At 32.7% G+C, this 24192-nt stretch overlaps 1 protein-coding gene and 4 long non-coding RNA genes across 5 annotated transcripts; 2 read left to right on the top strand and 3 right to left on the bottom strand.

Moving 5' to 3' along the window:
• Window positions 1-452: 452 nt before the first annotated feature.
• On the bottom strand, window positions 453-2731 carry LOC133200377 (uncharacterized). The gene is made up of 3 exons (XR_009722921.1): window positions 2667-2731; window positions 1391-1437; window positions 453-928 (listed from the first exon to the last, which is right to left on the bottom strand). It is a non-coding gene; the product is annotated as an uncharacterized LOC133200377 (long non-coding RNA).
• A 175-nt stretch (window positions 2732-2906) lies between these two features.
• Window positions 2907-6556, bottom strand: LOC133200398 (uncharacterized). The gene is made up of 8 exons (XM_061336204.1): window positions 6513-6556; window positions 6326-6408; window positions 6107-6201; window positions 5945-5968; window positions 4891-4945; window positions 4565-4662; window positions 4359-4388; window positions 2907-3037 (listed from the first exon to the last, which is right to left on the bottom strand). Exons 2-8 carry the CDS (start codon window positions 6367-6369, stop codon window positions 2907-2909), a joined length of 477 nt encoding a protein of 158 aa, XP_061192188.1. The 5' UTR covers window positions 6370-6408; window positions 6513-6556.
• A 13-nt stretch (window positions 6557-6569) lies between these two features.
• Window positions 6570-11528, bottom strand: LOC133200379 (uncharacterized). Its single transcript, XR_009722922.1, has 4 exons — window positions 11450-11528; window positions 7429-7480; window positions 7165-7258; window positions 6570-6615 (listed from the first exon to the last, which is right to left on the bottom strand). It is a non-coding gene; the product is annotated as an uncharacterized LOC133200379 (long non-coding RNA).
• Window positions 11529-17051: 5523 nt separating this feature from the next.
• Window positions 17052-20777, top strand: LOC133200381 (uncharacterized). Its single transcript, XR_009722924.1, has 4 exons — window positions 17052-17232; window positions 18907-19004; window positions 19318-19412; window positions 20336-20777. It is a non-coding gene; the product is annotated as an uncharacterized LOC133200381 (long non-coding RNA).
• LOC133200380 (uncharacterized) lies at window positions 17589-18725 on the top strand. Its single transcript, XR_009722923.1, has 2 exons — window positions 17589-18440; window positions 18476-18725. It is a non-coding gene; the product is annotated as an uncharacterized LOC133200380 (long non-coding RNA).
• Window positions 20778-24192: the final 3415 nt, after the last annotated feature.

Genomic DNA, 24192 nt, shown 5'->3' with positions numbered 1-24192 from the left:
TTACACAGCGAAACAAGTCATTTTCTTGTGGGTTAAGCATCTTTCAAAGTCAAGACTTTCTGATCCGCTCCGCTCTACATAAACCCTTGACCGAATAGGCAGTGTTTGGCTGGGTTAGAAACCTCGCACGCTGGTTGGTGTCATACAAGTTTGCATGATCCAATAAGAAACGTGGTTTCAATAATGATGTTAATTGTGCATTGATCAATGTTGAATCATTGTCAAATAAATTTGAGACGAACTGCCTATTCGATCAAGGGTTTATGTAGAGAGGAGCAGATCAGAAACTCTTGACTTGGAAAGATGGGGTTAAGAGGTTATATATACATGTATGTCAACATATTAAATGATCTTTTAAAAAGAGACTTTAAATTTCATGCATTACTCTGACAGGGGCCAAAATTTTAACTTTCTTTAATTGTTACTATAGATATATACATGTACATGCTACTTTAACACAAGAGGAATGGGGAAATGTCTGGTATAAAGCTTTTTTTGTAACACAGTTCCTTGTAAGCAACTTATGATGAAATTTCTTGATTTTAAGTTCATTTATACACAATTTTCTATGAGAAAAAAAATCAGTTAACAAATGTACAAAAGTCTGTTGATCCAGCATTGTAGTCTTTAACAGTGTCCACAAGAGTTACATATAAAAAATTGAATCTAAAGAACTTTCAAATACAAACCTATTTTTACTTTCAGCAAAAAAAAATATGTGAACCGAAATTTGATCACTTTGTAAATGATTCCAGAATCAAAACAAGTAAACTGACCTAACATTTCAGGAACATGATAAAGGAGCTCAGGTATCCCAGGAACAATATCACCTGATTTTTGTTTCCTGATTCTGTGGTTATTCCAGGCAAATTTCACTTCTTCCAATTCTTCTCTGATAATCTGCATGTAGCAGTACTGAACTAAAGTTCTGAAATGAAACTTGATATTAGTTTCTTGGCTTCAAACATGGATCTGATTGGTTCATTAGCTTTTGATACTTTTGATATTGAATTTAAACCACACATATTTGTGTGATATACTGACAAACCGGTAGCAACTGACAAAGCAAAGACAACAGAAAATATAAACAACAAGAGGCCTTGACAGTCACTTGAGTCCCATAACCCTTAGATTGACATGTCAGAGTCTCATGTTTGCATTTTCAGCTTCATTTTGAGTTCTAAACCCTTATCTTAGAGTCCTATGACTGTTACCTTGCCTTTATTATTTTAGATTCATTCACATGGGGGAGTAGTTCAAGAGTCCGAGGAATTTTGAATTGTCTATACCTTTATAGCTACAGAGGCCAATTTTTTTTTTAATTCTATTAATGATTGAATAGTTAGCCTATTTAATCTGTTGGTTATTTCTAAGTAAAAAGCAAACTTACATATGAAGATCATCACCAATTGTAAAATGACCATCTTTTTCTAATTCCTGAAAACCATAAGAAAAATAAATAGAAAAGCAGAACAATATTGCCTAAACTTGAATACCCATCTTAAACCATTTTTTTTTTACCCAATCCTTTGTTTATTTTTAGCTTTTATATTTAGTATATATTATCCAGTATGATATACATCTATCCATTTTTCAGAATCAGGAATCAAAACAAGATATCTGTGAGCCAATGCTCATTTGTAATACCACCGCTCTAATGTGAATATACAAAATAAGCAAAGTGGACTTAAACAGGAAGTTGACCTCCAAAAAATGTGTACAAAAATATATACAAGTGTATAGAATTCCTAAACAAATAGTGTGTTAAAATTTTAAGCACCTGCAATGAATAGTTGCTGAGAAAAATACGACAAAAATTTTTGTTACGGACAGACAGACAGACAGACACACAAGGGTAAAACAGTATACCCCCTTCTCCTTCAGAGCGGGGGTATAATTAATGCATTTTATCATATTAATAACTGGTAACCACAAATCACATCAGATATGATCAGAACATACACTATAACAAATTTCACTGCACTACATTTAAAATCATATTCTTCACAATCTAAAAGTTAATTCTTGATCATCCGAACTACATAGGAAAAAGGTTCATAAAACTAAACCTTGACCGTCAACCTCCTCCACACCCCTGGAAAAATTTCTGCATCTGAGTCGGTCAATGCATTCTTTGTTTTGGTTGGCTTAATCATTTCATCAAATGATATTGTAATTTAAGTCATATCAAAAGTTGGCACAACATTCCCACCCTCCATATCCAGATTATCACAGTGTTAATATATGCAGTCCATCTTTTACATCCTTAAATATTGTTAAATAAGAAATGCTCTCCCCAATAAAGAATGAGATGGTGTTGCTTAGTAGAAGAGTGAATGAATATGAAATTTTTACAGCACAGCTATATAAACCTCCTGCATATCCATTAAGTGAACAACAGAAAGTTCTATGCAACACTGGTTTTATTGTTCAAAGTTAAGAAATATATTTATCAGCATTGTCAACAGGTTAACTTGATTGTGTCCATTCTTAAAACAATGAAGGTAATGTTTTAAGTTGGATATTAGCCTCAAGCTGTCCATTCTGTGAGAGAAAGAAGTAATCTCGGCCCTACAGGCCTTGATCAGTTTTCTCTCACAGAATGAACAGTGTTCGGCTTATGTACTTTACTTAAAGGATGGAAAAAATACTTGTATTTTTCTAACCTTAAAATGATGAATCCATTGATCTGTGCATTTTCTTCTCAAAATTCCCCACCATCTCTCTATCCCCTTCAATAAAAAACATTAAAATTTAGAAGCTATGTTGCAGATTTAATATACAGTCATTCAGTCAAAATTCAAAGTGAAAGGGCAGTGCTTTTAAATCAGTCAATAACCACTAATATTGGGATGGGTTTGAACAACTTCACATATGACACAATGACACGACCTGTGGTAAATTAGCTAATAGTTAATAATAAACATTACTTGATTATGAGTGGATTTTCCATAGAGGAAGGATTTCTTGCTGAAGCAGTCATCATCATCTTCTCTCAAGAAGTTTTGAATGGCAGCTACTGTCCCATTCTCTGTTCCTTAAAAAATATGTGGGTATTTCAAACAGGGATATAAAGAAACAAAAAGGTAGTTTACACATAAAATCAATAAAAAGAATTCTAGGGTACAAAAAAATTACCCTCAAAAGATGAAGGCCGAAATCTCACAATAAAATTAGTTTCAAAAGCATGTTATCTTCTATAATGGGTAATCAATTTCACCCAAGCTCAACTATTATTTAATTTTTTTAAAGTTGAAGTATCAAGACCAGAGAATAACAAATCATTAGTTTATAAACTAGACATAATTGAGATAGTCGTCTCAAAAGGACTGGATAAAAAAATGGACATAAGGATGAAAAGTTTTTCAGAGAATTTGCTTTCACCTTAGAAATATTTTCAGTTGGCATAGAACTTTTAATTCAATCTCATTAATCACACAACCTTGACCACAGGCAACCAGTGGTTGCAGTATAACTTAGATTAAGATTTAAGAAGGTATGCTCCTGACCAGAGTTTTTTTTTGTTTTTTTGACATACTGTAAACCAACTTTTATTCGCGTGCGAGAAATTTTCGCGAAGTTTGCGAGACCCTCGTCATCGCGAATATTTCTCGCAGCGAACCGGTCATTATGGTCTATGTGTTTATTAACAAGAGAACCTAAATAGGCGTGATCGCGAAAATTAATCGTCTCGAACTAGTTTACCCCTGGTAAATCGCGAAATAAAGTCGTCGCGAATAAAAGTTGGTTTACAGTAATTCTAATAGGACATTCACATCTGACCTTGAAAGGTTCAAGGTTAATGCACACCCTTTAACTTAACAAGATGCCCACAGGTCTTGATGGTCACCCAAGTACCATAGCTCTTAGATTGATATGTCAGTCTTATGTTTTCATTTAAAGCTTCATGTTGAAGTCTAAATGCTAATCTGAGACTCTTATGTTACCCCACTTTTATTATTCGTTGTTTAAAAAACACTTTTTTTTAATGAAAATGTTGATGGGGTGGGAGTGGAGGATTGTACCTGTTTGACAGCAGCCCACCCATAATTTTCACCATTTTAATAACAGGACTTTTCTTTTGGAAAACTCATTTAAAAATTGCAGGTTCACATATTCAAATGGTTTTCAAAAAATGCACAAATTGCCATACTATTCTATGCAGTAGGAAAAAAATCTATAGGATGGGGGACAAATTTGTCCTTAGAGACGGACTGGATGATTCCAGCATACCTCCTTTAGATTTATTTGCAGGGGTATCTATGTTATTACTAGCCTGACAAATCAATAACATGATTTATTCCTCTCTCTTTTTTTTTTAAAAAAAATCACACTGTATGGTTTAAAAAAAAACTGACCTGCATCTCCTCGAATAATATGTGGAAATCCTACAAATCAGTATTCAATATGTATATACATCAACATTAATAGATGCAAAAGGTAAAAAAATATTACAGAAAACAAGCCATCTTGCTTTAACTCCAGAAATCAAATGAGATATTGTCTTCAATATATTCATTTAACAAACCAACTCTTCCAAATCTTTGCACTGAATTACATGTACCTTTAACATTCTCCAAAGTCTTCAAAAAGTACCCTGCAATCTTTTTGGGGTTTTTATTGCTGACACCAGCTTCCACCCAAAGCACATAGCGGGAAAACCTAAAATTACAATGGAACATGTAAGATTTGTAAGCTTTTGCATTACCATATTCACCACTGGGTGGAGAGAGTGCACTAGTAAAGTAACTTGCCCAACGTAACCGCAATAGTGACAGGCTAGACTCGAACCTGGGGCTAAATCTGTCAACGCTATCAAATGCGCCTACATCTCTAGGGACATAGTAAAAAGTATAATTAATAAATTCCCAACATTTTATGTTTACCTACCCATCAATGCATCCACTGATATATATCCCAAAAGGGCTCAATTTATCATACTGATCTACAATTATTAAAAAAGATACTAAATATCATACAGTTTTTTAATTTAAAAATCTATATACACCATAAATGATTCATTCTGCTGTTTACTGGCATTCATTGATCAGCAGACTTCACCAATGTATTTGAAATATACGTACATTGCAATGACTGGTTTCAAAGCATAGAAACTAAATATATTTATATATTTACATTACACGTGTATATGTTGCTCATGTGTCACAGTACTATACATGTATCATAATGCATGAAAATAAAATACTAAAATGAATTAAATTTGATTTAACAACTTTAATAACAGTGATTCATTTTGAAAATTGTCTTCACGAGTCCAAAGGCCCCCTTTTAACCATAATTATGAGTCCCAAGCCGAAAACAACAAGTCCATATTTATTTTACATAGAACATGAATATCAAACAAGCTATGCTTATCTAAACTAAAATTTTAAATGACCATACTAAGAGACAGGCAAAGTGCTGTCACTGGGACCCTTCAGAGTTTCGCCTGTTTCTTTATCGCCTGTATCAATAGCCATTTATTGCACGTTCTGGATCAGCGTTCCTTTTAGCATGAACCTCTTTGTTGTTATCAACTGCCACTTGTCTACTTTTTCATAAACCCTGGTTAATATATCCTGGATCCAGAGTAATTTTATCCGTTTTATTCGGTAGCATCATGATCAACATCAACACGGTAATGTCATGTATCATTGGATCTCATTGGAAATTACTAAGTGTTGACCTATGAGATTTCTGCTTTTGTAGTGTGTTTTAATTCGGAATATTTCGGGCATCTTGTTTGTAGGTTAAGAAAGGAACTTCTTAGCGAAAAAATGGGCATGTGTATTTTTAAAATGGGATGCACAAACAGTGAAATTATGTGTACTGAGCAAATTTTGTGTATATTTTATGCAGGACGCACCACGTCAAAATGAATCACTGGCTAAAAAGTTAAAAAAAAAAAAACCATTTGCAATTTGTCATAAAAATGCTAACTTACCTATATGCCAAAGCCAATTGGGACCTGTTAAATTGCAATGACAAGGATTCAACAAAATATTATCTTATTAATCCAAATGTAGTACATGTATTGAACAAAAATTATAAACCATAACTTTTTGCACATGTAACTCTACATTCAAGGTAAATAATTATGAAAAACCTTTACTAAGGTACTGTCTTCGTTTCAGTTTGTTTCCCTTTCTGAGGGACACGCCGACAGGGTCTAGTGTTCTCATTATTTGCCTCACCAATTCTCTATCAAAAAAGTAAAAATTAATACATTTTTTCCACATTCTCTGTGTACCTGCAACTGTGTGTAACCAAGGAGAAATATTCTTAGTGTTAACTATATAATGATAGTTAAAAAAGTCTACTTTACCTTCGAACATTGCACCCATGGATTGTTTTCAATCTGAAAAACATGTCAGATATACTTCGATCTGGTTTTATTTTCACTTCATTCTGAAAGTAAAAATAACACACAAACACATTATGCATGCATTTTTATTTATATATTCTCTCTCCCTCCACACACAGGCACGTATGTGTGTGTACATTGAATTTACCTTTATAAGATCCAATACTTCAGCAAAATCTGTCAGGTTTCTATTTCCTCTTCTATAATTTAAATTTAATCTTGGCATTACTTTTCTCTTCAGATATTGGAAACTGGACGAAAATAGAATTTTAAAGTATTTTATTCCTTTCAGTGAATAAAAAATGTATTTTTATTAAAATTACTTAGCCTTAATTAGCATGTCATTGACATACCAACACACCTTTATTTTAGAAGGTTAGTGGTAGCAGCAGCATTGCACAGTGCATATTCAATACAAAAGCACTAGGAAAGAGATGCAACTACTCTGGTATTTAATATTCAAACATGTAGCATCATTTTTCGAAGTGGAGAAGAAAAAAGGGGGTGGCGGTAGTCTCCTTATATTTTGAATTTGATTTCAATATACAATTCCTTCACTTTCTTTTAAGCTGTTCAAACAATGTTGGAGGAAGGAGGGGGTGGGTAGCTTCTAGCTATAAAATCTAATTTCTATTGAATAAATTTTAAGAAAAGGTTGGTTGATAACTCTGTTCTTTTTATATGTATGCTTGAAGAATGGGTGGGGTTGATGTTGTTTTTGTAGTAATTTAAGAAATTGTTATTTTTCCTTCTTTTTAATCAAATTACATGTAGCTATATATACATGTACACACACATACCTATAGTTTTGACCATGTCTTATTTTCAGTAAAAAGTGAATTTCCTTGTGAGATAAACCTCTTCTGTGGTAACTTCTAATGATGTCTTTTAAATCTACAAAAATATACAACAAGCATTTATTTACTAGTCTGTCATAATGATAATGATCATAAAAATACAATATTTTTATACCAGTGAAACCGGTAGGGTACTAATAAGGTGATTGCTTAATTGGCATCAGCAAATACTTGCAGTGCCCAAGTTACAAAATGAATATTACTTACTTTCATCCATATTTCTGTGTCCTCATTTATGGTGCACATACCAAATTAAACCCTGAAAATATAATCTATACCTCTCACAAAAAGTCAAGCAACAAACTCATTTTTATTCTTTTTAAAGGAAAAATTACTTGTAATTGAAGGTATAGCAACAAAACCATCTATTACAAGTTATTTCTCCCTTAAAAACATACCTATGAGATAGTTGCTTGACTTTTTGTGAGGAGTAGTTTTACACATGCTATTCAATCAAAACTTTATTGATCAAAGAATTCTTAAAACTCATGTAATACTACATACATCAAATAAGGCAAAATGGCAGAACACCAAGGGTGTGTTTGATGACATACCTCAAATATAATAATTATAAATTTGATCAGAAGTTGTTAGTTCTTTTGTAAAACATTGCTTGGATATTAGCCCAATTCAATATTACAATACTGTGTGCCAATTGTGAATATTACCTCTCAATACCTAAGCAGCTTTCTAAAAAAAACTCTTATAGTTAAATCTAATCTATTTTCTTAATCAACGTTTGTCATAATAATGTAATTCATACACTTTTTAAACACATCATCGTTTCATAGTATCATTCTTTTTTGCTTACATTTAATTTGGCTCAGTTCCATATTCAAATAACTTTTACCATTAACATTGAGCTATGAATAGATTTTGAGAAAATTCTGCGAAAGAACAAACCCGATTTGTATATAAAAAAAATCCCGTCCAGTTTCACCAAAAAAGGGACTTATGAAATAAAATAAGAGTTTTACATTTATTATCTTTTATGCAGTACAAGTACATAACCTCTGACAAACTGAATACATTTCAAGCTCTAATAGTATTTCATATACATGATATATTTGTTTTTTATGAGTCACACACAAAATCTGTATTCTGTTATCACTATAAATCTAATCACATATGCAGTAAAATGCTTGTCCATTAGACCAATATATTAATACAATGTAACCATAGCAATGACAAATGATATATTTGATGCATTTAAATTAATAAATGCATTGCAATTGGTTCAGCAAATAAAAAATTACCATAGTCAATTTGAAAATATATGCATAAATAAAGTTTAACAAATTAACTTTGTTATTAATAGAAGATTTAAGATAATCCAAGGAATTCAAATTGAAAGCTATTTTCCAAACAATTTATAAAGTTTAATAACTTTAAACGTGTAAAATGTCTGTCAGCAAAAATTTAAATTTAGCACAAAATTAAACCTCTAATTTGACCTCTTCTTGTATTTGTTTTGCTACCTACACTGTCAAAAAACTTAACTTCAGCCTTTGTATTCCTGTCAATCATTGTTTTTACACACTCTACACCATCCACCCCAAAAAAGACATTACTTCCACTAACATTTGCAACAATGGTATAATTTTTTTCTTTTTTTATCTCTACAACATTTGGAAAAATTACAGGAAAATCAAAAACATCTCCAAGTTCCTCTCGTATTTTTAATGTAACAATACAGTCTTCTGAAAAAAGGGTAATTTCGACACACAATGAACAGTTTTTGGCACCAAAGAGAATAACTCCTGATAATCTAACATCTGAGTTTACAGAAAAAGCTAGTCGGTCACCATAAATGGCATCATATTCCCATGTACTATCCGGACTATGGAAAAAAAACCTATTCACTACACGGTCATTTAAAGAAATACACTTTCTTGGACGATATGTATTGTGATCAATCTCATCTTTCTGTGTAGATAAAGAGGTCATATATAACATGATTTTCAAAGCATAATCACTTTCTATAACATTTTTGTAAACAATATTTTCTATGAAAAAATCAATAGACATTCTTCCAAATCTAATGTGAGGAACAAGTGTATTCCAACAAACAGGTTCAGCTCTATTTTCAGATTTCATCCACATAACAACAAATTTGAAGAGTTTTTCTTCATGAATGCACATTGAGTCTCTTTTGATTAAAAGAATTAACAGATCTTTATGAAATGTACAAAACAAGCCTGCATTTTCTCTGATAGACATAATGTTTTCTAAATAATTGTCAATAAATGACAATGCAGATGACAAAACATTTTCTATGCTAAATGTAAAAGCCATATTCAGGATGGAAAAAACATTTTCAGATGATATTGAACAGAGCAAAAACTCTTCACACTTCTTTCTTAAATCAGGAACGATGTAGAAATCTGCAATTTGTAGAATGTCCTGTACATTTTCCATTGACAGATCAATATCTGTTTGGTAAAGAAACTTAATCATCGACCGTGTAAGGCCTGCAGAAAAATCACTGCAATTTACTTCATGGTTCCCTTTTCCACTGTTCCAATTTCCATTTAATCGGGTATGAAAGTATTGACAACCAATGACCAACACTAATGAATGTGCACACATGAAAGTTCCATCAGCTAGTGTGATACGTACGTCACAATGTTCTTCATTTTCAAACGCCCTCACAATTTTCTGCCCAAGTTTTGCCATTCTGATAAAATTAGTCAAGTTAACATATCATTTAGTTCCGACTTTTACCCCTTTCCAATTGCAACCACATTGGTTACATTGGTTAATCAACTCTTATGTATTTAAGTCAGGTTACAGTGGTTGCTGGAAACTTAGGTTAAGAAATACATGTAAATATAGGTACTAAGGGTTAAAATTAGGTCAGTGCTGGGAATTGAGTAAATTGGGTTTGGATTAATTAGAGTTTAAGGTTAGTTATGGTTTTGCTTAGTGTTTGGGATTTGGGAGAAGGGTTAGGTTGGGTTTATAATTAGTTAGGATTTGGGGTCAGGGTAAGGGTTGGGATTTAGATTAAGGTTAGCTGGGATTGGGATAAAGGTTAGTTGATTTTGGGATAAAGGTTAAGTTTGGATTGGGATAAAGGTTAGTTAGGGTGGAAATAAACGTTAGGGATTACTGTTAGTTAGGATGTGGGTTAGTTAGTGTTTTAGATTAGGGAAAGGGGTTAGGTTGGGAATATGGTTAATTAAGATTAATTGGTTCATTGGGGCTAGGGTAAGGATTGTAACCAATGTAACCGAATGACACTCTGCAAATCAGTTAAATTACAGCCATTATGTATATTACAAAATAGTTATAATAGAAAATATACTATATGTGTCGCCATTAAATCAGATACAACTAACCCAATCACAGGTACTTGGGTCGTGGTTTATAATATAAATATGTATGAGGGTTCATACATATTTATATTATAAACCACGACCCAAGTACCTGTGAACCCAATGCTACATTTTGTCACAAGAAATAAATAAAGCTGTAACATAAAGCTATAGCCATGGTAACTAAATAAAACAATATTACTGATCTAACACTTGTTTGTCATCTCTGTTACTAGTATTATTGTCAACATGAAAATGAGTTGTATAGATTTAAGTTTTGTAACATGATTAAATAAAGCCATTAAGTAATGTTGGGCCAAATAAAACAAAAATTTAGTCTTACTTCATGTTATCTTATTTATCAGAAAACAGTCTTGTTAATTAATGGTTAAAAATGAAATGGGGTTAAAGTCAGGACTAGCAATGAATTTATTACAGGTAGAGGGCAAAGTCCTTACCAAATGGTCCATGATGAGAAATTCTCCCTATTTTGACAACTATTTAAACGTCACCAGGTTTATTAAGTATGCCACTTTTAACAAACCAAAGAAATAGATGGGTGGATCTAACTGTGCATGTTTCAAATGAGTAACTCTATATCGAAGAATTACACAAATAATCATTATTATACTTTCATGTTAAATACTAAACTTAAATACACAATACTAATATGTCATAAAATATGAAGTGAAATGTTTAATAAATGCATGTTTCTGCATTATCTAAACTGTAAATATTAATCTTGTGAGAATTAATTTGTTTCTGTTTCTAATGTCAAAGAAAGCGGCAAAAAGAGGAAAACATGAAATGCATACGGTCTTTCTTTGATTAAACAGATATATTTTTATCCATATTTTTCAAATAATAGCTATATATTCGTGACATACAACAACAAAAAAATAAATCCCTACCTGTATGTGGGTCTCGACCCGTGGCCAAGCAAGCATATGATTATTGCCGCGCTTCTGCATCCTAAAAATTCTTGGCCGATTCTTGATCTTTTGAAATCTTGGGAAATTAGTCTTTGTTTTTTGAAATCTTGGGAAGTGAATCTTGACTGCGTTTGGAAGTAATGTATCTTGGCGCAATGCTATCTTGGCCGAATCTCGGTCCTATAAAATCTTGGGAAGTAAATCTTGACTGCGTTTGGAAGTAATGTATCTTGGCCAATGCAATTTGGGATAGAAAATCATGGCCTAGTCAAGATGTAAAACATGGGATATATCTTGACTAAGCCAGGGTTGTCAAATCATGACCGGCAAAGATAAGAAGGCCATGTTATGCTATCAAACCAAACCTGACTTGGTCAGAGTTGCAATCATAACATGACCGATTGAATTACTAGGAATATATAGAACATGACCGCCCAAGATTGAATTACTATGAATATATAGAACATGACCGCCCAAGATTGAATTACTATGAATATATAGAACATGACCGCCCAAGATTGAATTACTATGAATATATAGAACATGACCGCCCAAGATTGAATTACTATGAATATATAGAACATGACTTGGGAGTCCCGTGTGGCCGATCATGACTTGGCCGGGATTGTAAACATGACCGCCCAAGATTGAATTACTATGAATATATAGAACATGACTTGGGGGTCCCCTGTGGCTTTCCATACATGTTATATGATGACCGCGGCCAAGATAGGATGGCCATGTTATCAATCCTGACTTGGCCAAGATAGCATGGTCATGTTATAAATCTTGACTTGGCCAAGATAGGTTGGTCATGTTATCAATCCTGACTTGGCCAAGATAGCATGGCCATGTTATAAATCTTGACTTGGCCAAGATAGGTTTGTCATGTTATCAATTCTGACTTGGTTAAGATGATGAAAATCATGACTTGGTCATGTTTGAAATCTTGACATGGTCATGATTACCATCCTGACCGGCCAGGATTGATTTACAATGAAATATATAGAACATGACATGGGGGTCCCCTATTTACCCTCATATGCAATGATGACACATGTATTCAATCCGTGTCTGGAAGGCATGTTTTATTTCAATAGATTTTTGGTATGTAACTTGCATCTCCAAAAGTATCCTCCAAAACAGACAAATAAATATTTCATCGAAGCGACGTATTTTATTTCCGATTTTAATGCATGTTTTATTTCAATAGATTTTTGGTATGTAACTTGCATCTCCAAAAGTATCCTCCAAAACAGACAAATAAATATTTCATCGAAGCGACGTATTTTAATTCCGATTTTAATGCGCGAATCATAAAAAAAATTCAGTGATGTCTACTAACCTTCTTTCCAGTCTCCGCTTCGACTCCGCCATTTTCTCTGTTGCAAAGGAATTTAGGCTGGACCCCTTGACAGAATCTATTGTGGCATATTTCTGCCCCATACATGCAAAATAAATTATGTTAACATGCAACATAATTATGTTGACATGCGACTTATTTATGTCAACATGCAAAATAATTATATCTTTAGTACGAAAACGTATAACCGCCTCATATTTTTGCGTTAGAACGTAAAATAATATTCTTATACTCATACTTTCAAATATACTTGCTTTAAAGTTTGACAATTTATATATGATACCAATCTCTCATGAATAACACTTTTTTGATATGTTTTGGATGACTTATACACTTAATCTGTTAAAGTTAAATCTAAAATGTTTCACTGAAACAGTCCATGTGAATTATGCCGCGAAAATTTTGATAAATCAGGTGGTGATACAGTAGTTAAATGATGTTGACAACGATATTGCATACAAGCAAGTTTCAAAGGACAACGATACTTTGAAGTTGTCCTACCTGCACATGCCTTTCTAATAATGCAGCATCCTGGCGCCGTATTCATTACTGACAATGCACAGCTTCATACAACTCGTTCGACAAGCGAATCAGTACAAGACCAGATCGTCCTGTTCTGCCTTGGCTATCTATATCGCCATATTTATAACCCATTAAGCATGCATTGGACAAAATGGATTTTCATATCTCCCAAACACAACCGCATCCCCATACTCTGCAACAGCTGACACAAGCTCTACATTTAGAATAAGAGGGAGAGTAAGATACACTGAATTGTGGACTAACATCAAAAAGGTTCCATAGAGTTTTTTCTTTCGTCTTATCTTCTACTTCCTTTACATATATCTCTATTATAGGCCTTATGACTAGAAACCTTAATGTTTTCAACATACGAGTTGATGTTTTTCCAGAATTTTATATTCATAAAAGGATCTCGAAAATTCCTTGATATAACAGTTAATATATACATAATTGCAATAAGAATTCCGCAAAATGGATATCGTGTACCTCTCTTCATCTTTGATCATAAGAAATAGATAATAATATGAAAACATTGATTCTGTTTTATATACCAGAGTGATGGTTTAATCGTTCAATATATAAAAGGAATATTCATATGTATAAACAAGGAAACATTTCGTTTCAATGGAAGATAGCTTTTAATTATCTAAAAAAAAATCTTCATATGTATTACTTGTATAATGGAACATTTTGCACCAACAGACAATTTGTTCAAAGCGCGTTTCGCATAAACACAAGTTTCTCACATCGACTGTTAGGAATTTGATTTCATTCATGTTCATTTACTTGCATCTTTAAAAGTGTATTTACTCTTTTAAATAGTCTTTTAAAAAGATCGGCAACTTATTTTTCCTTTTCTATTAATTATGACACAGATTTAAGCAAAGCAGTATCCACTAAAAATTACTTTGGGTATTGATTGCTTTTGTCAAGCATTTTTTTTAAAAGCTTTCACTTCTAAAGCTTTTTTTATACACATATACAATCTTTAGTAAACATATTAATTTTATAGAGTAAACTACATCTTTTTTCATGAATACAAACACAATTATTTCTTTAGAATTTAACAATACTACTTAAAAAATTACTGTGTCGATTTTAATAAAAACTATTACATAGTTTGATCAACGGGGGGGCATTATTTTGTCTTCTGTTTGCTTTTTAAGACATCGGGAAATAATTATGTTAATTACTTACCATATACATGTACATCTGAAGTTACACGGAGAATTGTGTACTTCTTCCTCAGCTACATGTTAGAGCAGATATCAGTGCAAACCCGGTACAACGTAGTCGGATCCAATGTATATTTTTCTACCAAACAAATCAATAATTAGCAGCTTTAATTTTAGCTTCTTTTTTTTCTTTTTAAAAATACTCGTGTCGTTTGGTTGTGTATTCACTTTCAGGGGGCGCTAGGAAGATATACACTTCCCTATAGGAATACAAGACACGTGCAATGAGGAATAGCAGTACAATCAAATTAGTTTTCGTTGATTTGCGCACATCAGTCTGTTTGGGTATGATTTAATGATGTACCTGATTTGCTTGGAATTTGCTGAATATGGCATAATTTACGGAAGCCCAATAATGCAAACCAAAAAAACGTAGTAATTAAATAAAGAAAACGAAATTGTTAAATAAAAAAACGAAATTATTAAATAAGAAACGAAATTATTAGATTATTAAATAAAGAAAACGAAATTATTGAATAAAAAACGAAATTATTAAATAAAAAACAAACGAAATTATTAAATAAAGAAAACGAAATTATTAAATAAGAAACGAAATTATTAAATAATAAAACTGAAACTAAAATACGTAATTGATAGATGTACATGGTAAGGGCCAGAACCCATGAATCATTCCCTAAAGCGCACGTGTTATAAAGCATCACTTAGTAATTCTATAGACCTAATTTTGTTTCGACATTAAAACAAGTGTGGGGGAAATGAAAAATAAAAAAACTTAGATAAATGTCTAATTGACAAACGTAGAAAAACCTTATGTGCCCACGGCCTATAATTCGCATTTTTGACGTAAATGATTCATAACTGTTCAATTTTGTTTATGCTTATGCTGAATTTGATGCTGTGTCGCATCCCCACAACGTCAAAGTTTAAGCCTGTAAGCCTGGACGTAGCGATGATGGCTGTTTCTGCTTACATAAAATTATTGACATTCCAAAAGAGCTCTTGAATCGCTGAAAGGTCAAGACTTTGCGTGTCGTATTGCTGAATTCCCCCGAACTAAACATAGCGCCCTGTCTGTGTACCCATAAATGTTAGGTTGTCAAAACAATATTAAGAGAATGATCTGAATACTTTGTGGGATTTGTTATGCAAGTGTGCATTGTTTGTTCACAACTATCAATGACTTATAAATACAGACTGATTGAGAATTTGTCATTTAGAATATGTGAGAACAAATAGTTAGTGCATCACTTCTAACTATGCTTTGATAAAATGACCAAGAAATTAGAAGTGTTTTGCTTAATTTTTAATAAAGTAAGCAATCATTAAAATCTACTCATTGTAACCAATTTGACTTCTTTAATTTTTGCACTTGCTCTCTTTAAACATTTTTTATAATGTCAAACAAACCCACAAAATCCGATCGGTAACGTATCATTTTACAGATGTATATATAGCCATGGGAATTTTCTAAATGTTATAAAGTTCAGAAGTTGTAAACAACGGAATCTTAACAGACATATGTATATCTTAAGAGTCATTCTCTGTAAGGACCTCGGATGCCGTTCAAACGAATATCACGGGTTTTAATAAAACATATATGAAAAAATTATGAATGTGTATGAGATTAATTATGTATATTAAAAAATTTGGGATGAGACCTATCCTCCAGGTTATGGCCTCTAACACATTTTGTGGCTACCCCCATGTTTGAAATGACCAGTTTTCTAGTAATTTATCATCAAATATTCAAAATAAATAATGCACTATGGTTGGATTAAGTGCATTTAATTGTGAAAACAAGGTGTGAAGTAAAGATAAAAAATTATTTTGATTTATCATTAACACCCTTTTTTATTTTAAAGAAATTTAAATTTCCTCATCTTTTTAACCCTTAACCAATAGGCTAAATAACCAAAATTTCAGTGCCATTTTATGAAAAATCCCAAGATAGGTTTATAAAATATTTACAATATTTTGAAAGCAAACATACTTGATTATTTATTTATAATTATTTTGGGTGTGTGTTTTTTTATTTAAAAAAATAAAATGCATTTGAAAAATGAGAAAAAAACTGGCATTTCACTTAATATTATCTCCCTTTGTAAAACTCTCTAGTTCCAACAGTGAAAGGAGGTAAAAACAACACTATATTTGTAAGCATGACCATACTCCCCGTCGAGGCCTCATCTACAAAGAGCAAACGAACTCTGGCGGAAGTTTGTAAGCATGACGTCTGGAGTTCCTTTTTACAAACCATGTGTTTTATTGATATTTTTATACAAAAGTGCCTAGATTATATAGTTCAGCTTCCTTAGAAGATGTGATAATGCTTGTTCTGAAGACATTCAACACTTCGTGAATTTCAACATTGACCAGTTTCATATCAGTTTGTCTTACGTAGGTCATATGCCATGTGTTGCACTTGCTGAATACAGTGAATGACTATCGAATGTGCACGAGTTATATTGACTTTTCTTTGAAATTAAATACAAAGAAGTCAAGAAGGAAGCTATGTCAAATTCCAAGTCTTCTTAGCTCCAACTTACTTATTGAAAACCCAAGAGAAGATGTACTAAGAATTCCCTTCCAAGTAGAACACGTGAAATGTGAAAGCAGGGGTTTGAAGAAGTGTGAAATCCTTCATTTTATTGGTCAAGCTGGTGCAACGCTACCATTTATACGTAAGTAACTAAATGTTCTTATATACGATGTTATATTTATTCGTAGAGTAGATGATCATGGTAATCAAATGTATCCTTTAAGAGTTTCTCCAATTATTGTTTATTTAGACCTGTCAACATACAAAACTAAATAAAAAAAATATGTCAAATGTGTGGTTGAATGGCTAACAACACATTCCTATATAATTATTATACGCCCGTCTTAAGACAGGACATATTGTTATAGGCTTCATGTCCGTCCGTCTGTCCATCTGTTAGCTGTTTTGTTTCCGGCTCATAACTTTAATACTATTAGGCCTAGGATTATCAAACTTTGTCATCTAATGCATCTTGGGTAGAAGGTGTGTTGCACATAAAAAGTAATAGTCAGATATGGAAAAATCCTTTCCGGCCCATAACTAGAAAACTACAAGACTTACAATCATCAAACTTGGACAGTTTATGCATCTTAGGTATAAGGTGTGTCGCGACCTATTTCAAGGTCACTGTGACCTTTAATTTAAGTGAAATTTTAAAAAAAAATGTGTCTTTTTACTATTCATTTACACATCCCAAATAATGTAAGAGTATTGCACTGTCCTTATTAAAAAAGTGTTAAATCAAGAAAATACTTATTTTTTTAAGCATACACTTGACAGCAATCTATAACAAATATAATGTATGTTAGAAAAATCCAACCTCTTCCATGAGTGTAATTATCAAGCACTGGTCAAGAAGATTTTTGATAACAGAAAATTGCATGTCAAATTAGAGAGAAATTAATGAGTTTAGTGTGAGGAGCTAACTGGTAGAGCATCTCTGATCAAGCAGGTGTTATCTGTATCCCTTGGGTATTGGGCAAATGGGTTAAAGCCTGTTGGATTAAAAATAGCTCTTGTTGGCTAGCCTAAGTTTTAAAATGAATTTGATGAAAAGTAATTAAAACTAATTTGATATTGCATAATAGACTAATCTGATATAATATTATTAATTTAAAAACTAATTTTATGGGGTGGGGTGGAATCAGCATGTCCATATGAATTACATATTAAAACCTGTCGGACATTAAATCTCAACAAAAAAAAATCTTTGAGTATTTTATAAATTATATGTTTTAAAAAAATTTTGTGGTAGATAGTGCAGACCCATTCATCTCTTGGTAGTAATGAGTAGACAAGCATCCAGTTACTTTTAGATTAATTAATGAGTTCAATGTAGGAAGGCTAGCTGTCTCAATCATTTCTTTAGAGCATCTCTGATCAAGCAGTCTTATCTGTATCCTTTGGGGATTAGACAGAAGAACTGCTGGTCAGTTTATAGCATATTTGATTTGATGGCCTGCCTTTTATTTTCAAAATTAATTTGGTATAGATTAAGGTGTTAAGACTAATTTGATATTGTTTAATATGATGGGCATTTGACAAGGTCTAACACAACCAGCATAGAAATCTATCAATGATGTAATATTTATTATAATTAATGCCTACATCACAGGGGATGGATAAATACTTTAAGGAATGGAAAAATCATGGAAATCTTAGAATCAAGGTTGACATGATTTTCTTGCGCTCTAAACTGTTCAAGAAAATTGTAATTTTTTGATGGGCGTATCATGCTGTGGCGCGGCACTTTAATTGTGCTTTAATGCCAGTAAGGAATTGAATTGTTCTAATAAAAATATATAATTTATTGTAGCATGCTGCTGCATGCACCATGTGTGGAAGAAGGAAGAGCCTTCAAGAGGAAGATATTTAGATCATTCATGGAGTGTTTCGAAAACATCAAACAAGGAGGTAAGTTTTAAAACAAAATTATAAAGAGGTACAGTGTATAGCGTCTTTTCCCAATAATTTGCCTACTAAATCATGTTTTAATGGAAAGTACCTGTTACTATAAAAAGATTTCTTCACACAGTTAAGGAAATGGAGTTATTGAAATAAATTTTACATTTATATCATGACGTAAAATATTTATCCCTAAAATATTACCTCAACATTTACAATTTCACACTACTATCAATTTTACAAAATATCAATTTTTTACTTACCTGTGAAAATGCAAATGAGCTACATACATGTATTTGTAATGATTCAGATTGAATTTCAGATTATTGAAGATATCCTTCCTACGAAGGTGTTAAAATTAGCAAGACTCGGAGTTCCTGTAATAGTGTTGAAACTAGCATGAAATGCCTTTCTCAGGTTAGTAAAGTAGAGTACATATATTTTTTAGCTCACCTTAGCCAAACCTGAGCCAAAGGCTCAAATAAGATCAAGGGGAGATATAATACAAGAATTCGTAAAAATTTGGAGGGATCCTAAGACCCACTTGGCCTGAAAAACCCCCCAGCACATATAGGACTTCTTTCTTGTCCACCACTTTCACATAATCTCATTTGTCTGTCAGTCTGTCACAGAAACAAAACTTTTGATTGAGTGAAGATACAGCTTTTATATTTCACAGATACATTCACTATGAAAGGTCTCTCTAATGTCCATGAACTATAATTTTGACCCCATGGCCTTGACTTCTATGTCTTTCAAGAAATTAAACATTGGTAATAACATTTGAAGGATAGAAGAAAGATACCGCATAAAGTTATCTAAAATTTTGACCCACTTTTCATAACTTTTATCAAAACATAATTACTGTTTAGTGAGAGAATGTTAGGAGTGATCTGCCCTTAGATTTAAATTTCAATAAATAGAAATTTACAGTATATTACTCAATTTATAATCAAGTCAAGTATTCTTGACATTTTAAAAGAACAAGATAAATTAATTGAAGATGTTATTTACATGTATCTTCTCCTTAGAAGTAAATAGCAATGATTTCTGTTCACTGATACTGTATTGTGTTTGAACATTTTTCCTCAGGGTAATGCCATGTACCATATATTGAAAATTAAATAGATAAACTTATTATTTACACCTTTATTCAATATAATTTTCTCAAAATCCAAAAAAAAAAAAACATTTTGCACTTGTGTAGAGAGAATGTATGTATGCTCTGTTATTGTACATGTAATAGTTTTCATGTTCCATTTGGTTCCATTAGTCATTGTTTAATATAAATCTAAAGTCTTGTATTATCTAAATCTAAATACTTATATTGTTTATTACAGAACCAAAGCCAGAGTTTTACATTTAGTCATGACATTCAGCAAATGAATGAGTATCTCAAGAAAATTGGAGAGAGTTTTCAGAAGATGGGGAATACCAGTGGGACTCCTACACTAAGTCAGCTAAACCATACTACATGTACAACAATATAACGACCAAATTGACTGCTGTTATTTTCCCAAAGAACATCAAAGAAATAGTGAAGAGTCTTACAGTATGTGAAGAAAATTCAAGTCTTGCCCAGTATTATACCTGAGGGAAGTTTTGACCACTTATCCTAAAGTGATCCATGGCCATGCATATCAAACTTCAGAAACATGACTCCACTCTGCACTACTTCCAATATGCTTCAAATCATTTTTTAAAAGCTTATAATAATGTACATTCTTAAATAAAATATGCATGTAATAAGTGTATAAAACTAATAAAAGTAATCTCATTGAATGTACAATTTCATCCTTTGTCACACATTATAAGTTGCAATGACAGAAAAATTAAAGAAATCTATGTCAAAACTGACTATTATTATTTTTACGGCTAAAGGATAACGTTTACTTGGATGACAAAAAAATTCACTGATACGAGCATAGACCTACAGCTTTAGGTCTATGATAAGAGTGAAAAACCACAAATTAAGTATTGTACACCTATGATTATTGTGTAATAATTCATCTTCATTTAAGTATATCAGTGATCTACTTTTCCTGCTAGTGGCTCCTGAGTATTTCACAGAAAATATCTCAATTAATCACACTATGACCAATATTTGCCCCCCCCCCCCCCCGCCCCATTAATTTTGCCGATATATAGAATACTCCAAAAACATAGCTACTGTATGCTTTTGTCCCCTCAGTAAATGACCATTTGACCTTTTTTTTTGCTTTGAAGAATTTTTGGGTAATTTTCACTGAGAATGTATGGCTGTGCCCCCCCCCCCCCAACCACTGAAATTGCTTCCTACAGGCCTGTAATCAATTTGAAAACCTGAATGATAAGAACTCTTATTATTTATAGCCTCATTTTACTTTTCTTGTCCACATTCTACTGGTATTAAAATTATATGAGCTCAATAATCAAATTATTGAGACATGTTGACTGTGAATGGTTTGTGTTCATGTATATTTTTAAAATTCTTCATTGCATGTCATTCAATTACTAATTAGCTCACCTGAGCTGAAAGCTCAAGTGAGCTTTTCTGATCACCCGTTGTCCGTCGTCCGTCCGTCCGTCCGTCCGTCCGTCTGTCTGTCTGTCCGTCCGTCCGTCTGTAAACTTTTCACATTTTCAACTTCTTCTCAAGAACCACTGGGCCAATTTTAACCAAACTTGGTACAAAGCATCTTTGGGTGAAGGGGAGTTTAAATTGTTAAAATAAAGGGCCAAGCCCCCTTCCAAGGGGAGATAATCAAGAAAAGACAAAAATAGGGTGGGGTCATTAAAAAATCTTCTTCTCAAGAACCACTGGGCCAGAAAAGCTGAAACTTATGTGAAAGCATCCTGGGGTAGTGTAGATTCTAAATTGTTAAAATCATGACCCCCGGGAGTAGGGCGGGGCCACAATAGGGAATCCAAGTTTTACATTGAAAAATGTAGAAAAAATCTTTAAAAATCTTCTTCTCAAGAACCACTGGGCCAGAAAAGCTGAAACTTATGTGAAAGCATCCTGGGGTAGTGTAGATTCTAAATTGTAAAAATCATGACCCCCGGGGATAGGGCGGGGCCACAATAGGGAATCCAAGTTTTACATTGAAAAATGTAGAAAAAAATCTTTAAAAATCTTCTTCTCAAGAACCACTGGGCCAGAAAAGCTGAAACTTATGTGGAAGCATCCTGGGGTAGTGTAGATTCTAAATTGTTCAAATCATGACCCCCGGGGGTAGGGCGGGGCCACAATAGGGAATCCAAGTTTTACATTGAAATATGTAGAAAATATCTTGAAAAATCTTCTTCTCAAGAACCACTGGGCCAGAAAAGCTAAAACTTATGTGGAAGCATCCTGGGGTAGTGTAGATTCTAAATTGTAAAAACCATGACCCCCAGGGGTAGGGTGGGGCCACAATAGGGAATCCAAGTTTTACATTGAAATATGTAGAAAATATCTTTAAAAATCTTCTTCTCAAGAACCACTGGGCCAGAAAAGCTGAAACTTATGTGGAAGCATCCTTGGGTAGTGTAGATTCTAAATGTTCAAATCATGACCCCTGGGGTAGGGCGGGGCCACAATAGGGAATCCAAGTTTTACATTGAAATATGTAGAAAAAATCTTTAAAAATCTTGTTCTCAAGAACCACTGGGCCAGAAAAGCTGAAACTTATGTGGAAGCATCCTGGGGTAGTGTAGATTCTAAATTGTAAAAACCATGACCCCCAGGGGTAGGGCGGGGCCACAATAGGGAATCCAAGTTTTACATTGAAATATGTAGAAAATATCTTGAAAAATCTTCTTCTCAAGAACCACTGGGCCAGAAAAGCTGAAACTTATGTGGAAGCATCCTGGGGTAGTGTAGATTCTAAATTGTTCAAATCATGACCCCTGGGGTAGGGCGGGGCCACAATAGGTATTACAAGGGGGAAATCGGGTGAAAAACAGCAAGGCCAAAGTTACTCAGGTGAGCGTTGTGGCCCATGGGCCTCTTGTATTTGAAAAAAAAAACGAGAGCTTTAATATTCATAATAATTGCAAAATGGTGTTTTAAAACACATAGAAAATTTACTTTATGAATGACATATTCCAAGAAATAAAAGTATTGATGCAAAAAAAGTAAAAAAAAAAAAAATTAGCTCGAATTTCCTCTGCTCACCACATCTTTCATATTTTCTTCAAAAAATAAATATCATCTAATTTTAAAATTGATTTTGAGTTATCACTTGGTTATTTTGTCCATTTTGACCATTTTTGATTAAACATTTTGTACTTCAGAGCATTCCGTATCTGTAATCTGAAATCCTGACTAAATGTCATCCTTCAATTCCTGAAAATATGAATAAGCATACTATTCTTCAGTTTACTTTGAATCTTGACCTTAGCTTTACGTTTTGATAGAATCAATAAGTTAACTGTTCATCGACTCTTTTTGTTTTTAAGCTAAATTTGTAACAAATACATTTGTTGATACCTGAAGAAGATAGAATTTGAGTCATTGAACACATGGTATTACCCCCCCCCCCCCCCTTCGTCTTTTTCTAATAAAAAGGGGGGGGGGTCAAATTGAAATATCTGTGTTTCACTTTTATATCCTCACTACCTACATTTCATTTTTAAAATGGATAAGTAGCATGATTGATATAACCTTCAGTGTTGTTAAAATTCAGCCACGAATGTGACTTTGTACCGATAAAAAACGTGAAATGAAAAATATATTTCAATGAATGGTTGCCATGGTAACCCCTTCTATGTTGCCATCCTCTCCTAAAATGATACATTTTTATTCATTTCTATCATTAAATTCTATCTGAAGATTGTTTTACATAAAAATGTCCTCAAAAGAGAAAAACAAACTCTACAAAATATATCATCTTCAATGTATAACAGAGTTTTCCCAATCTGTATTTGAGGAAATTCGGGATTAGGGGACATTTTCATTTTGATATTTTTTGAGTTAACTAAAATACACATGTTGGAAATCTAAATGAAATGACAAACCATAGTATAGATATTCTGAATAAACAAGAAGTTTTAAAAACCTATCTTGGAATTTAAAGATAAATATAATTGAAATAGAGGGTAAAATGGGTTTTTCTGCATTTTGAAAAAAGCACAAAATTTGATATTTTTAGCCTCCTATCAGCTTGAAACACTTCAGACTAAAGATTTCAATCCTAATTATTTTAATTATATAGGAATTCTTAAAATAAATTAT

The sequence above is a fragment of the Saccostrea echinata genome, unplaced genomic scaffold, assembly GCF_033153115.1.
Source record: "Saccostrea echinata isolate AGI-Se365-2 ecotype Australia unplaced genomic scaffold, CSIRO_AGI_Sech_v1 ptg000039l, whole genome shotgun sequence".
NCBI classification, from domain to species: Eukaryota; Metazoa; Mollusca; class Bivalvia; order Ostreida; family Ostreidae; genus Saccostrea; species Saccostrea echinata.
Note: the sequence above shows the minus strand (reverse complement) of the source record. Positions and strands in the feature narration are given on the sequence as shown.

Bases quoted from the DNA above. Each gene is read 5' to 3' on its own strand.
- LOC133200398 (XM_061336204.1), bottom strand. From the start codon at position 6,369: ATGTTTTTCAGATTGAAAACAATCCATGGGTGCAATGTTCGAAG. The intron at 4,663-4,890 runs GTAGGTAAACAT...TTGTAATTTTAG, and splicing joins ATCAGTGGATGCATTGATGG to GTTTTCCCGCTATGTGCTTT. The intron at 4,389-4,564 runs GTACATGTAATT...ACTGATTTGTAG, and splicing joins GACTTTGGAGAATGTTAAAG to GATTTCCACATATTATTCGA.